The sequence below is a fragment of the Sciurus vulgaris genome (assembly GCF_902686455.1).
Source record: "Sciurus vulgaris genome assembly, chromosome: 2".
Lineage (NCBI taxonomy): Eukaryota > Metazoa > Chordata > Mammalia > Rodentia > Sciuridae > Sciurus > Sciurus vulgaris.
Window position 1 is genome coordinate 97,054,040 of NC_136462.1, and position 15,975 is coordinate 97,070,014.

Here is a 15,975-nt window from a genome sequence, read left to right on the forward strand (position 1 = left end):
GTATCTTGATGTGCTACACTTCTGCAACTAAAACTGGACAGAGGCTCTGAATATACCATTTTAGCAGATTTTATGAACCTATTTTGATTCTTTGAAAAGTCTGGGTCTTGTTTAGATCTCTGACCCAAGTGCAGGAATCACTCATTCCTGACCACATAAGGAAGGAGACTAAGCATGAATTCATCTCTGATGACTCTGAGGACCCTGACCTCAACAGAACAAAAATAATTCCTCCTAATTTCTGCTTTAGTACTTGAAGCAAAGAGATGATTTCAAAAGTTATCAAGTCAAACAATGGCTCTTGGTTTGTTTATTTCTTCTGCTTAATCCCATTTTCCTCTTTGCTTATATAACTTGATAAAAACTAAATACACTGACCGCAAAAAAAAAAAAAAAAAAAAAAAAATGTCTGTTTCTTCAGATTTCTGAGGGAAATTGTGAGGAAGACATCACTGCAAATGACACTCTACAGTGTTGTGCCCCGTGAAGACATGAGAGGTGGAAAAAACGGCCATCAAAAGCCTAAATGTTCTGATCCCCCAACTGGAAAGAAGAAGCAGAACTCCACCTATTAAGAAAGATACTCACATCTATCGGAAGACCAGTTGGCAGCTTAGCTTTCTGTATTTGCTACATTGAAGGCTTTCAGGCTCCTTTGAAAGGACCCAAATACCTTTTCTGAAATAAGAATGACCTTCTGGTCATAAACTGTCACCATTTGGATGGCTGGACTTAAGGAATTCCAGCTAGGTTGCTGGGTCCAGAATAAGGGATGCTTCATGTGGGGAGAATCCATAAAGAAAAGTGGAGAAAAAGAAAGCAGAAGAATGTGGGTTCACACACCTTTGCAGTAACGCCCATCTGATGCCAGCTGGAATCCAGGTTTGCAAATGCATTTGAAACTGCCGTCTTCATTGATACACATCCCGTTAAGACACATGTTCCTTATGCTGCACTCATCCATATCTAAAAGATAAATACAGAGAGTGTCTTGGAGTCAAAAGAGTGTGCTTACAAAAGGAAGCCAACCTGCATGAATATAATTCTGCTTCTTCACCTTTCTTTCTCTTGGATGTGCACAAAATATTTATTCTTTTATCTTTGTTATTATAGGTTGTTTTCATTCAAATTATGTCATACAAAGAGGGATCATATGAAATATGTATCTCAAGTTCTCAAGCTTTGACATATGTGTAAACAAAAAGCTAGATTTATAAGTGTGGATACATGTATATGTATACATATATGTACACACAAAGTTTTAGTAAAAGTGTTATAGCCCATTGAGCATATTTATTTCACAGAGTCACATTACTTCTGATACACCAAATTAAATCAAAGCTAAGAATAGGGGAATATGAAATGTATTCGGGCTACATCCTGATTCTTTAAGAAGTGGAATGTAGAAGACAGTTTACAGCGTGAAGCAATTTTAAATAGGAGTAGGAAAAATGGATTTTTAAAAAGCAAAACTCTGGGGCTGGGATTGTGGCTCAGTGGTGGAGCAGTTGCCTAGCATGTGTGAGGCACTGGATTCAATTCTCAGCACCGCATATAAATAAATAAAATAAAGGTCCATGAACAACTAAAAATATATATTAATTTTTTTAAAAAGAATATAACTGAGCCAGTTAGCCTTTAGGATCCCTTGATCATGGGGATTTAAAAAAAATCATCAACATGCTATTTTATGTATATTAAAGCTGTCTTGGGAGGCACATGCTCCTGTAGACATGATATGTCTTCACTTACAGGCTTTAGTCAGACCCATGTAATTTATGATCTCTCTTTTTCCCTTTCTCTCTTTCTCTCTCCCACTCCCCTTTCTCTCTCTCTTTCAACAGGATTCTATCCCAACCAGGAATTTTGGCATTACGTCTCTGAATTGAATCACTGAGATAATATTTTGCCAAAAATGTTTCTAAGAACAATTTTGAAATTCTTTTAACGTATGAATAGATTCTTGGGACTTGCCCAAAGGCATTGGGAAACAGAATAAGCAACATTCCTTACTTTTTGCTAAAGGTCTGCAGGTGAAAATCCGTCAATAATAGTCATATTTTCTAATCAAGGGAAGACTAGCAAAGGCACAAACAAAACATTGGAAGCATCTCACTTCAAAATGAGGTGATGAATGCAAGAGGCAACAGAGAAGGTTGGAGCTCAGCAGTCAGTATTTCTCTTAAACAAATCTAAGGTTTGGAGACACTGACTAAGTAGTATTTTATTATTAGGCAGGCACTTTAAACAAAAGGATTACAAGTGACTAGAGAATATATGGGCTTAGGTGTCTCCAAGTTTTTCATAAAAAAATTCTGCAATATATACATTTCAACTAGATAATATTAGGAAGCAATAATTTATGCTACAAAAGCTTCCTCATCACCAGAGATCTTTCAGTGGCAAGCTCTCAGTACATTAGAATGTTATTTGACTCACACAAATGTGAGTTATAGAGAGGAATATTGTGGAAATGTAGGCTTGCCTCTCAGATAACAATATGTGAAATACATTTGACATTTTGACCTTTCACTCCGTATTTGCCTTGAGACTCCTGATCTAAAGACTGCAAAGGAAGAAGAGGAATGGGCTTATCACACTGTTATTACCTTCACAGTTCTTCCCATCTCGGGTAACATGGAAGCCTGCATTACACACGCAATGGAAACTGCCATCGGTGTTGATGCAACGTCCATTATTGCAGATACGGCCATTCTGTAAACATTCGTCAATGTCTAAAATCCAGTATGAAGGAAGAAACAGCTTTAGTTAGGGGACTGAAGATTGGTTTTCCTTCCTCAATTTTCAAACTCATGACCTTAGCTTTGGGTTTCAATTACTCAGTAATATTCTTCAATATACATTGGGTACCAAATGACTAGGATTATCAGTGTTTGAAAGACATATGACAGGAAAAAAAAATACCCATACAATCACATTCAGTCTAACCTCTTTTCTACTAAGACTATTTAAATCTAAATTCTGTAAACAAAATAGAGTATTTATCATTTTCCTAACTAGTTTATTGAGCCAGTATGTGTGTGTCTATGTGTGTATATATATGTGTGTGTGTGTGTATAATTATAATAATATGTATATCTCATTTATATTGAACTTTGGCTGGTATTGTAAAATATGTGATTGAAAGGGCAGATCTTATAGCTATATCAAAACAGTAAAACAGAAATGCTATTTTAAAAAACCTATGTAATTCTCCCTGAAAACCATCAACCATATGACTATATCTACCTTCCTTATGGCAGTTCTGATCCAAGTATGGTTTATTGCTCATTTATTCTTGGCCTTTTTTTTAAAATAACTTTATGAGCACTCTATCTACCATATAAAATATTGGTACTTTGGGAGTATTTTCCTCTTTTTTCTATTGTGCTTAATATTATGCCAAAGTAAACAACAGGGCTTGATATGGAAGTGCTAAAAATGACAATAATTCAAATAACCTCTATCTGATCTCTCACTTAAAGATTGATAACTGACCCAAAGTGAGTGATATGGTGCCCTGAGGGTTCTGCTTCCCTCTATTTGTAGAGGCTACAAATCGGATGAATATCAAAGAGGATGATCACAGGCTGTCTTGTCTACTCAGCATACCATTGTTTCCGGGCTCATTCCCAGCAGATAGGGAACTGTGCAAATCTGAATGGGAGCAGACCTATCTGTGCAGATTTGAGGACATATCTGCCTGAGAACAAGTGCCCCACACATCCCCTGGACAAGAAGAATGTGCATTTATGGCGTCTGGGTTATTCTGTCTTCCCTGCGTCTGCACGGTGTCTTTGTGGTTGACCCTCAGACGCACTCTCTTTCTGGGCAGATCCTGCAGTGGTTTCCACACAAGTCATTGGACTAGCTGTGGCAGTCTGGGCTTTTCTTCTGTCTGATCTTTGTGCCAACAACCTACGATCTTTTTCTCTCTCCTTTATTTCTTAATCCTTGCTAAAATCTGACTTGCTCCACACTCCAGAAAGTAGTAAAAGGCACATATTCTTGCACAGACTATTTTTTTAAGGATTCTGTAATTTTTTTGAGGCCAAGGTTAAAATAAACAGGAAAAAGAGTTCATCTTTTTTCCCTCCTCACCAACTTGAGAATGCCGTGGGGCTCCACTGCTTTATAAGATAAATGAAATGCATGTCATTCAAAGATTTCAACTGTGTTTCTATCTCTTCTGTACCCTTCTACCCACTCCCTCACATACTTCTTTTCTGCTAAGTACACAGCCTTTTGGACACTTCTGCAGTGACTTTCATCTACCAAATAACAGGAGTGTGTCCTCAACTTCTGTTCAGGATAAACTTAGCACCAACTCTTTTTCTTTTGTACTGGGAATTGAACCAAGAGGTGACCTACCACCGAACTACTACATCCCCAGTCCTTCTTATGTTTTTTTTTTTTTTTTTTTTTTTTGAGACAGGGTCTCCCTAAGTTGCTGAGGCTGGCCTTGAACTGGTGACCCTCCTGTCTCAGCCTCCCCAGTTGCAAGGATCACAGGCATGCACCACTGAACCTGGCTTAGTACTAACTCTTAAAGGAGACAGTGCTGAAGGCCTGCCGATCATCCTTAGTTTCCTGTACATTAAATCCTAGACAGATGACAACCACATGCATTTACATTGCCTGGCTCTCACCCCCATTCAGTTCTCTCAATAATCACTTCTCTTTGCTTATTTAACAGTGTAGCCTCTGGTCAGTGGTTTTATTTTATTCTTTCCTATTGGAAATGCTTAGTACTGCTAATTATTTTAACCAATAGTTACAATATTAGGAAGATTCTCAACTCAGTTAAATACTCAGCCCATTCAGATTTATAATTTCTAAGTAGGCCATTAATAGAATCATCAGCATGTTGAAATGCTGCCTTAGAGATTTTTCTGCTCAAAGTTGTCACTTTTATATAGTGTATTTAAAAAATACTGATGATGATAAATCTCTAAGTCAGAAGCAAATTCAAAGGATTTTGAAATCTTTTCTCTGATAAAATGAAAACTTCTGGGTGTCTTCAATGCACATAAAGAGCTTTTGCTAAGAGAGGCAAATAAAATTACATCTTATTAATGGTTTCCAATTTTTCTAGTGATATATACCTCCTTACTTTTCATCATATTTTATTTTAACAGTGTTTGCTTATCTTTATTTGGCTTTACTGGATTAATAACACAGTTTAGTTTGTGCCAAATTTATAGATAGAGATAGAGATCTGAGTCCTCTGAGGGAGGGCAGTATATTTTATTTATTTCTATCCCAGAAACTTAGTTCATAAATGGCATTTAATAGAAGCCATATTGAATGACTTAACAACTAATTAATAAATAAACCTGAAGGCAAATTTTTATGAGAAAACACTTAAAGCAGTGCCTCTCAAACCTTAATGTGCATGCAGATCATGGGGGAATCTTATTAAAATGCTGATTCTGATGCAGAAGGTCTGAGGTAGGACCTGAAACCCTGCATGTCCACCCAGGCCCAGGTGACATTGCTGCTGAGTGCACTAACAAACAGGAAGGACTTACAGAACCTTATCCTTCAGACTTTTCCACTAAAAAATGAGCTGCCTACAATTTTACCTGAAACTTTCATTTTCTGTGACACAAAGAATCCCCCATTGCCCAGCTTCCAAATGAAAAACTAATAGACAACAGTGAGGGACAAAAAAAAGAAGTGAAAATAAGATTTTCCTCCAGGCAGAGAAGTTATCTTTTAAAATAATTTGAATGTTGGATTTTATGGTCCTGTCCTCAGAGTGACAGTACCATATTTGGAATTCCTGGAAGAAAGTGCAAAAAGTGATGGAATTGGATTCACTTCTTCTGGCAAGGGTTATTTAAACTTCACTGAGCTTCTTTGAAGCAAAGAGCCCATTAGGCATAGATGGCCCATATTCTGTGAGAAAACTGTACCTCGGCACTCTGTCCTGGTGAGTGTGCTCTGGTAGCCAGCTCGGCAGTGGCAGGTGTACGAGCCCTGTGTATTAATACATTCTCCACCAATACAAGGATTTTTCTCACATTCATCAACATCTGCAAAACAGTGCATTTTAGAGAGAGATTACATAGCAACAGCTCATAAGACTTTATAGGTTTCTTTTACAGGTATAAAGCATGTTCCTTTAAAGAAATGAATAGCACAATGAAAGGTTCTTTTTCCTTTCCACTACAATGTGTTCTGGTTCTAGCCATTGGAAGACTGGTAGAGCAGTTCAAGTGTATTGCTTTCATGTGTCATTTTTCAGAGAAAAATTCCATGTGCATAGCAACTCAACACTCCAAGCTAATAAACGTTTTCTCTTCCATGAGTCTGACCTAAAAAAATCGAACAGGCTAACGTTTCACAAGTGGCTTCTGGATAGGATTCAGAGTATCTCTTAATGCTTTATTATTTTTTTTCTAATACAAAAAAAGAGGCTCATATCTAATATCCCCTGCTCAGTTCTGTTAAGAATATTAGAACAAAAGATGAAGCAATTGTTGCTTAAAGGGCAGTTCTCACCCACCATGGAATCCACCCCCACCCCAAGATGTCCTCAACCTAAGGGGTCCCACTGCTGTTACAGGTGTTTAGAATAACCAGTGTAGGGAGAAGTAAACCGTTTTACTTGCTGCTTGTAAAGATGAGCAAACCAGGGCTTAGTGAAGATAACCCTCTTGTCCACAGGCTTCCTAGGGGAAGATGCAGGCTGACCTCACATTCCCCAACCCTGAGCTACTGGATCCTCAAGAGGGATGGACCCAGCTCTGGATGACCTCTAGAAGGTTTTCATATCACCAGAAAACAAAATAGCTTGAGAAAACAAGAATTACTCATTTTTGCCTGAATCACAACTATAGAATTGGAATTTATTGGAACTAAGAGATTAATTTATTTTTAAAAGCATAAATGGCACCTGATTGTTCTTATCCAAGCAACACACTGATTATTCTTGCATTACACTTCTTCCCTTCACTAGGTAAAAAGGCTTGTCCATGATTTGAAGTTTCTTTCTTCAGATTTTAATAACTAGAGAAATTTGGTAAGTTACACACTTACATTAGTAAAATGAGCAAAATTTTATAATTTGGGTCAGGCTTTCATAACTTAATGTCAGACTTTTGTTAGGGTAACTTAGGCTGGAGGTACTAACAATGCCTTGAATATATTTTACAATGAGTGCAAGTCACCAGTAGCAGGTAGAATAATGTGCCCCCAAACACGGTCATTTCCTAATTCTCAAAATCTGTGAATAAGTTACATGGTAAAAGGGGAATTAAAGATGTCAATGGAACTAAGATTGCTAATAAGTTGACCTACAATGGGGAGTCTCTTGGATGACATAGGTGGACTCATGTCAGCACAAAGGAACTTAAATGAGCAAGCAGGAACTGGAAGAGAAACACAGAGTAGGAAAGAGCCTGGAAGATGCTACACTGCTGGTTGTGAAGATGAAGGGTCCATGAGACCCTAGTAGAGGCAGGTGTCTTATAGAAGCTGGAAAGGGAAGGCAATACACTCTCCCAAGAGCTTCCAAAAGAAACACGGCCCTGCCAACAACTGGATTTTAGCCCATGAAGACCTGAATTGGATTTCTAACTTATGAAACTGAAAGATAATAAATTTGTATTGTGTTAAGTTATTAGGTTTAAGATTTTTTGTTACAGCAGCAATAGAAAATCAATATAGTGCCAACCTAGTGATTAATCACCTACCGATACACTCCCCCCGGAGGTCCAGCTGGAATCCTTTGTTGCACTCACACCGGTAGCTCCCAGGAGTTGGAATGCAGCGCCCATTTTGACATAGATAGCGGACCAACTGACAGTAATCAGTGACATTGAATGGCAGCACCCCTAGAAAAATAACGTCGAATCCCATCAAAATTATTTATAACTATACTACCTTTCATCAGTACTTAATCTGGCAATAATGGACACAATGCTGAGTTAAAAATGAAGGAGGGCTGTCTCTGGGCAGAAGTCTTGTATAGGGGCACCAATGGAGCATGTTTCCACTTCTGTCATGGGAGTTCACATCTGCACTGTGGTGCAGGAGGGGAGGTACGGTAGCCCAGCTGCAGCCTGCTCCTCTGCCTTGCTCCACACCCCCATTTGTCACCTCACTTGAGCCTCCAGTTGGGAAAACAGCTAAGGCAGTGAATTATCAATAGTTAATTCCTTATAAAACTTCTTTGTATACTATATAACCCAAAGTATAATCTTCTACTATTAGTTCATCCTGTGAATTGGATTTCAATCTTTCTTAAAACTCTCCCACATGTGGCTGAAAACACCAAAAACAAAAGGGCATTAGATTCTGGAAAATACAAAAGATTTCCATTTTTAACTACATGACAGGAAAATGAAGAACTATATACAACACTATATACACTAAAAATAAATCTAATAACTGGTAGATTCATCAATGACTACAGTAGCATAAACAAATAAAAATCATCACACTGACTAGTGCAAGAAAAATAAGATGAATTTTGAATTCTTACTTGGTGGCTCCCGAGATGGATATGGATATTCTGGTGGCCTAGGGACTGCAATTGGAGGTCCCGGAGGAAAGCCAGGAGGAACAGGTTGAACTGGAGGAAGGGGGCCAAGGGGTGGGGGAGGATATTCTGGTCTCCCAGGAATTACCATAGGGACAGAGCACAGCTTGTTGAAATCCTCTAGAAAAACACAACACAACATACAATAAGCTGAGCTGCAGCTGATATCATAGGTCCTGAGAAGTCACCCTTTTAAAAGAAAAATTGATCTTCAAAGCACATTGATCAACTGGAGAAAAGGCAAAAACACTGATTTCATGTGCATTTCTAATTCCTACAATAACCATATTAGAACAATGATTCAAAACCCCAAACTCTCCATAGTGTGTACCATGTGCTCCTCCCCACACCTAGGAAGTCAGGGATATAACGAAATTCACTTCATGGAAAACACAAGGTGACACTTGAGTAAGTCTTAAGACATAAGATAATCCCTCCTGTGGATTCCACAGAGCACTAAAGAGCATGCTAAAAAGTTTGGATTTAATTTTATGTGCAATGGGAAGCCACTAGGGGTCTTCAGCAGGGGCAAAAATGAACAGATGAAATTTTTTCAGAAGATCACTTTTGCTGACATTTGGAGAATGTACTGGAAGGAGGCAAGGGTGTTGCAGAAGACCAAGGACAAAATAATGATGGCTGGACAAGGCAGGTAGTGATGGAATTTGGCAGAAGTGGACTTATTTGTCTAAGCATATTTTAGAGATAAATGAGTAGCATTTGGTAAAGAAGTAAATGTTAGAACTGAGAAACAAAAAAAAATCAAAAATGACTTCTGATTTTTTTTGATCGATCTGGGGTGGATGTTGATATCTCTTAATAGAAAGGTGAAAAGTTGTCATGGGGAAGGTTTGGTGGGTAGGAGTCAAGTTCCATTTTGAACACTTGAGTTTGAGACATCAAGTGGAAATATCACATAGCTGTTGCAGAAGAGAATTTGAAGTCTACAGGAAAAGCTTAATTTTTGTAGTTATCAAGAGGGAGGTAGAATTTAAAGTCATGGAGATGGAGGAATTCATCTAAGAAGTATGAAAGGTAAACAGAAAAGAATATGGAGAAAAAAAACTGAAGAGATTCATAAAATATAACAAAAATAGATGGAGAAGTGGCCCATTGTGGAGGAGGAGTGCCAGGGGTCATGAGTCCAATGCTAATGTTACACAATGACCCTCTGAACAAGCATCCCCTGATTTAACCATTTATGTCTCCCTGACTGCAAATGTTTAGGTTGATTACTATATTTCACAATTCCAGGTCTTTATCAGAATAAAAAATCTTTTGGTTTGCTACACATTTTATCTAGGATTTCGAAAATGTATTTTTAAATAATTTCCAGTTTTCAAGGGCTATATTTATTGATTTTCATATTCCCTCCTATGACCTAACTATGGGATTTTTAAATTTTTACTCTTGCCAGAATGTTGATAATTTTACTATCATAGTCACACAGTGATTTTTCCATAGGTAGTTTCTATACTAGTTTTAGTCATTAATAGAGATTAGGCTAATATTTCATTTTTGCTGTGGACTGAATTTTGACTTATTCTAAAGCATACTAGTATGTTTTACTGAAATGGCACAGTTCAGCCTCGTGCGATAGCTGACAATTTACATGTGGCTACGTATACCAAGCCACCACATACTCTGCTATATAACTTGCGGGTTCGATTCTAAACCTACTTCAATCATATTTCACATTCTCAACTCAGGTCAAGTTGATGTTTTCAGATAATTCCACTACTATCTTTTAATTATTACTTTCTAGAATTGTAACCTACAGAGATTCTGTAGTACTCACCTATATTTGGAAATGATTTTTATATTGTTTGTGTTTCCCTGACTCAGGATTTTACAGTCCCTTTTGTCAAACCACAGTGATTCTTCCTATAGAGTTATCTCCTGGACATGCCATATCTATCAATCCCTGGGCACCTGGTTCAATCAAATCTCTACCACTGAGACTGTGCAGGCTTTGAAGTCAAGGATCATGTATAACTAATAACTAATTCTCGCTTTTAGTCTAGCCCTGTAAATTGCACATAAGAGGATTTCATTAACTATGTGTTGGATTTAATTGAATGGCAACCATATCAAGGGACTCACTTTGTTTCCAAGCACCTTTAAGCACCAGTTCAGCCTTTCTCTTTTAATTCTTTAGAATTTGTATAAAAGAAGTTGGTTAGCTTATCGGCATTTCTGTTAATTAGGTGGGTATATTACTTTAAGAATGCCATTAAATTCGTCTTAACCCTCTAGGAAAACGTATCACACCAGGCCCTTTACTCCTACTTTCTACAGATTAATAACTTTCCCATGAAATCCTTTATAGTCAGGATCAGCAACCAGGGGCTCATTTTGTTCAACTGATGTCTATCTTTCCTACTTAATTCAGAGATGATGCTGATTTTTTTTTTTTTTTTTTTAAGTAAAAAGCTGACTATTCTAAAATCCTTCCTACATCATCATTTGCCATAAGGTAGGTCCCATAGCTCTACAGTGCTGAGGCTGAAATATTTCAGCAAACAAAAACCTACCGGCACATTAGTTCGCTCACTCAATCTGCTTTGCCTTAGGCCTATTTCAAGGCTGCAAATCTTTCAGGGATACACATGGAAGGAAACTCGCTACAAAATCACACACTAGAATCTGGTCTTTTGCTCCATCTGTCACAAGGTAGATCTTCCTACCAGCACCTACACCTGCTCTTGTCCTCTCTCCTTTATTCAAGGCCTCAACACAAGAAATCCATTATCATTGCTGATTCCCAAGTTGACCTATATATTTAAAAAACAATTCTCCTAAAAGGAACACTTTTTATACTGTTGGTGGGATTGTAAATTAGTACAGCTACTATGGAAATCAGTATGGAGGTTCCTCAAAAGATTAGGTATGGAATCATATGACCCATCTTTGTATACCAGTCCTTGGTATTTATTCTAAATAATAAAAGCTGTCATACTACAGTGATACATGCATACCCATGTTTATAGTAGCACAATTCACAATAGCCAAACTATGGAACCAGCTTACATGTTCATCAATGAATAGACTGATAAAGAAAATGTGGTATTTATACACAGTGGAGTTTTATTCAGCCATAAAGAAAAATGAAATTATGTCATTATGAGAAAAATGAATGGAACTAGAGACCACTATTATGCAAAATAAGTCAAACTCAGAAGGTTAAGGGTCATATTTTTTTTTTTTTTCTCTCATATTCAGAAGCTAGAGAAGAAAAAGGAGAAGAAAGGTAGGGACAGATGTCATGAAAATCAAAGGGAGATCAGGAGAGGAAAGGGAGCAAGGGGTGGGAATTGTGGAGGGAGGGGGAAGTGCTGGAGAGTGACATTGGCTAAATTATATTATTATATTGTGTGAATATATGAATATGTAACAACAAATTCTATCAGTATGTACAACTATAATGTACCAATAAAAAATGTGGTAAAAAAAATAAGCAATTCTCCTGATACCTAAACCACATGTCTCAGTAGGAGGTCATATGCTTCTAAACTGTGATCTCATAAATGGTCCCATATAGCAAACTAAAGAGGTGGGTTATATTTGGGGGCCAGAGACAGTGAGCAAACTGGACAAAATATATTATCTTTTGCATCTTAAAATATATTTAAAGATTTTATTGTTTATTTAATCTACCTGCACAATTCTCAGTAATAAACAGAAATTTATTACAACATCTATCAATTAGTCTATAAGCCATCGTGATGGGAAGTTCACACCCAGAGGAGCACACTCTGAAGTACGAGGCTAACTCTGCATTTATCCATCCTCACACATTCATGTCCCCTCCTAAAATTCCTGATTTAAACACAGTTTTCAAGAGTCCAGATAAAGGGAATTATAAAGCCCAGTTGTGAGAACTGGTGAGGGAAATGGCACTTAATGAGTTGTGCATTCTACCTGAATGCTGCCTATAAGCAAGATTTTATTAATTACTGTGGAAGTAAAAAAAAAAAAAAAAAAAAAAGCATGAGCAATATGAGATTACAATGATGAAAGAGACCTCTTAATGAGATTTATCAAATAGTAAAAAAAGGAACACGTGAACACACTTAGGGAGGAAACCAAGCCACAGCAACAGTACAAACGGAACCACCGGAGCATGAGGGAGTATTTCCAGCTGTGGTGATCTGGGGATGCTCAGGATTAGATCCTGTTTAGGTGGGTCCTTAACACACGAGAAGGTCTCTAACAAGCAAGGGTGGCAGGAGCTGGGAGTAGAGAGTAAAGACATAAACGAGGCAAGGATTTCAGGCAAAAAGGACACACTGCGTTTAGAAATGCTTAGACTGAGTTCAAGAAAAATTCAATCATATAATTTAATTAGAAGACAAAATTACTAAATAGAACAACATGTTAAAAGATGAAGATTTGGGGATCAGATCTGGGGACACACTAACCATACCATATTAAGTAGTAATGTCTCAGGTGTGTGACTCAGATCACTGAATATCACCCAAGTTCATCCTGAGGAAAATTTTCTGAACATCTCTCTTTACTTCTTCCCCAGACATAATTTTAAAACTAAACTTCAGATGAGTTAAACTTTGGGAAATGTATGCGGCACCTTTGGATTTCAAGCAGACCATTTGGGAGGTTACTTGATAGTCTGGGCCAGAGAAAAATCAGCTTTTAGTGGAAATGAAAGAAATATGACAGATAAAAGAGAAGTCGTGAAGAAAAAAAATCAACAGGACTTGGCAACAGGAAGAGCAAAGTTTTAAATGTCAGGGAAAGAGGAAATATATGTTCTGGGAGAGCTGAATTTTATCCTACTGAGTCTGAGTACTGAACATGAGCCACTGAGTACCAAGACAAGAATAAAAGAAAAACAAGAACTTCCCGAAAAGGTTGCTTTTTAATGTTGATACACAAACTAAGTAAGGAGTAGTGTCTCAAAACAATACTTGTTGTATAAACATCTGTGATTCCCTATATTTCATTTGGGGAAATTTCCCTGGCTGTCCTCTCTTACATTTCCTGGTGTCTTATTTATTTACCTAAGCTTCTATTAGATCTGCAACATGCCACTGTCACTGGCTTGGGATACTCTCCAGATGACTGGAAGGGACCTTACCTGTTGCTCTGATGGGACACATCTCAGGGGCGACAGTGACCCCTGGAGACCAGCATCGGCCAACATCACAGCAGCACTGCATTTTGGTTATGGACTGTGGCAGCTGGTTAGAACAGCGTCCATTTGCCAGAGCTGTGTAACAGTATCCTGGGCGAACATCTGAGAGGACAAAGAAACACACACACATCTGTTGAGATCCACTCAGTGACCACACTTCACAGTCTCAGAATCTCTACACCTCACGTGTGGGCAGTGGTTGGGTGAACTTATACCTCTGTCCTCTGCAGGGGACACTCTGAGCACTGTGCACACGTAAGGCTTGATCAGAAATGTCTTGTCTCGCACCTTTTGCCCTGCACACTGGTACACTTGGCCAAAGGCCCACATTCCATACCCAAGGTGGCAATGAATGATCAAAACCATATGTGCCATAGGGAAAGAGAGACTAAGAAAATCACTGGCAGTGACAGTTAATTATTTATAAAGACATGTCTCTGCACTGAAGAGAGACTTAGGTTGTCCTTGGTTTCCAACTATTTAATTTGAGCCACTTTAGGCAAATATTTACATAAATCTATTTTAAAACAACATTAAGTCTGAGCTATAGTCTACATTTCTAAAAGATCTTTCTTATATTTTAGTCTGAAACTGTGAGTCAGACTTGTGAGATTTTTTTTTTTTTTTTAAAGGCATGAGCCACTTCACAGCCAGATCTAATGCTTATTAATCAAGATTCCTTTTTGTCCTGGGGTCCAAACAGATCTTTTTTAGGCTCTAATTACTTACAAGTTCAAAGCAGAAACAGTTCCAAATTCTTAGTCCTATAGAATACAACAGTTCTAAATTTAATTTTTTTTTTTTTTTTTTTTTTTTTGGCAGAAAGGTATCTTCTCAAAGCAGCATGGTAAGACACATTTCTATATATCACTTTTATTGGGTTACATCATGTCTGACTGTCATGACAACATTTGACACAGGCAGTATGACTCTGGACTACCAAAAAGAGTGCCCAGCATAGGAAAAGCTTTGATATAATCCTATAAAATAGAGGAGTCAGCAGTAAAGTACAAAACACCTTTATCTACCTGACACATGTTGAAAGTGCACCTCTCTTCAAGTAAAATATATCTCAGTACAGTCCATATAAAATTAATAATATTTTAACTATGCTTGTCATTGAAAAGAATATAAATAGCAAATCCTCCTATAAAGTGGAGACTTTTTTAGTCCTAAATTCATTCCTATGTTTCCTTTAAGTCTAAATATTAAACATCAAATTTTCTCACAGTGGGTCACACCTATAATTCTTATCAACATTATTCTTAAGAACACAGAGCCTCCAAATCTTGAGGGTTTTAATAAATTGATAAAATAAAATAAAATAAAAGCAAAACTAATTTGGAAACATTTAAATTATTAACATTAAGTGAAGAAGGTTGAAACAAACCTAGACAAACCATAAAAGAAAATTATGGGTCAGTCTTACAGATACAAGATTATTTCCGAGAAGTACTTAAAACCACTAGAAAGTATAAATGTGCTTTCCAGAAATTTTTTGTGGTTCCAGTTCCTGTACCTCTGGTCAGATTAACAGTCTCAGCAAAGAGGCAGAACACGTTTTATTCTAGTCTGGTCCTGGGCAAATGGCTAGAGAGGGGACTGCAGAGTAAGCTCTGGGAAGCTTGGGGGTCAGGGGGAAAAATGGAACTCCCTAAATTCTGATTTGTAGTTCCTTAAAGCAACTAATACTCTATATACTCATTTAGTAAATACTTTGGACATGGAAACCAAAGACTATTAAGAATAGGAAGAGGTACTTAAAACTGGCTCAGATCCCAGCTTCAAATTATTTTGGTGGTCAAAACCCAGTATAAACATTTGGCCAAATTATGAAATCTGTATATATAATTTTCAGTATGGGCTATCTCTTTCAGAGAAAAACTGGGATCTACAGCTGCCAACGGTAAACTCTTAATGGGCTAATGTCTATTATTTTGCAAATTAACTGTGATACCATGTTATTGCCCATCTGGCTGACTAATACGTTAAACCAGTGGGTCAGACTCTTGATCAAATGGTAAACTTGAAAAAATTACAAGTTGTGTTTGGATTAGTGGAAGTCCCTGGTTTATGGATTAACTTTAAAGAAAACCTAAAGCTAATGAGAAAAGGAAGGATAAAACTGAAAACCAGGGACCATTTGGAGGTACTGAGAACAGAACTGAAGAATAGCCTGAAGGTTTTCACTTATTGAATGACAGTACCATAGCAAGGGGGAAAGCAGTCATTCTGGGGTTGGACCATTTTGCACAGAGGGTCAGGATGGCTT

The 15,975-nt window shown here is 37.5% G+C and overlaps 1 protein-coding gene across 2 annotated transcripts in view; it reads right to left on the reverse strand.

Annotated features, from left to right (window-relative positions):
* Positions 1-15,975, reverse strand: part of FBN1 (fibrillin 1) — a 252,572-nt gene that overhangs the window by 92,187 nt on the left and 144,410 nt on the right. For both annotated transcript variants that reach the window (XM_079128081.1, XM_079128080.1), the window contains 6 exons: positions 13,647-13,805; positions 8,492-8,668; positions 7,701-7,841; positions 5,919-6,038; positions 2,610-2,735; positions 844-966 (listed from right to left, as the gene is read on the reverse strand). In XM_079128081.1, the coding sequence (XP_078984207.1) occupies positions 844-966; positions 2,610-2,735; positions 5,919-6,038; positions 7,701-7,841; positions 8,492-8,668; positions 13,647-13,805 (846 nt within the window). The remainder of the gene's footprint in view (positions 1-843; positions 967-2,609; positions 2,736-5,918; positions 6,039-7,700; positions 7,842-8,491; positions 8,669-13,646; positions 13,806-15,975) is intronic.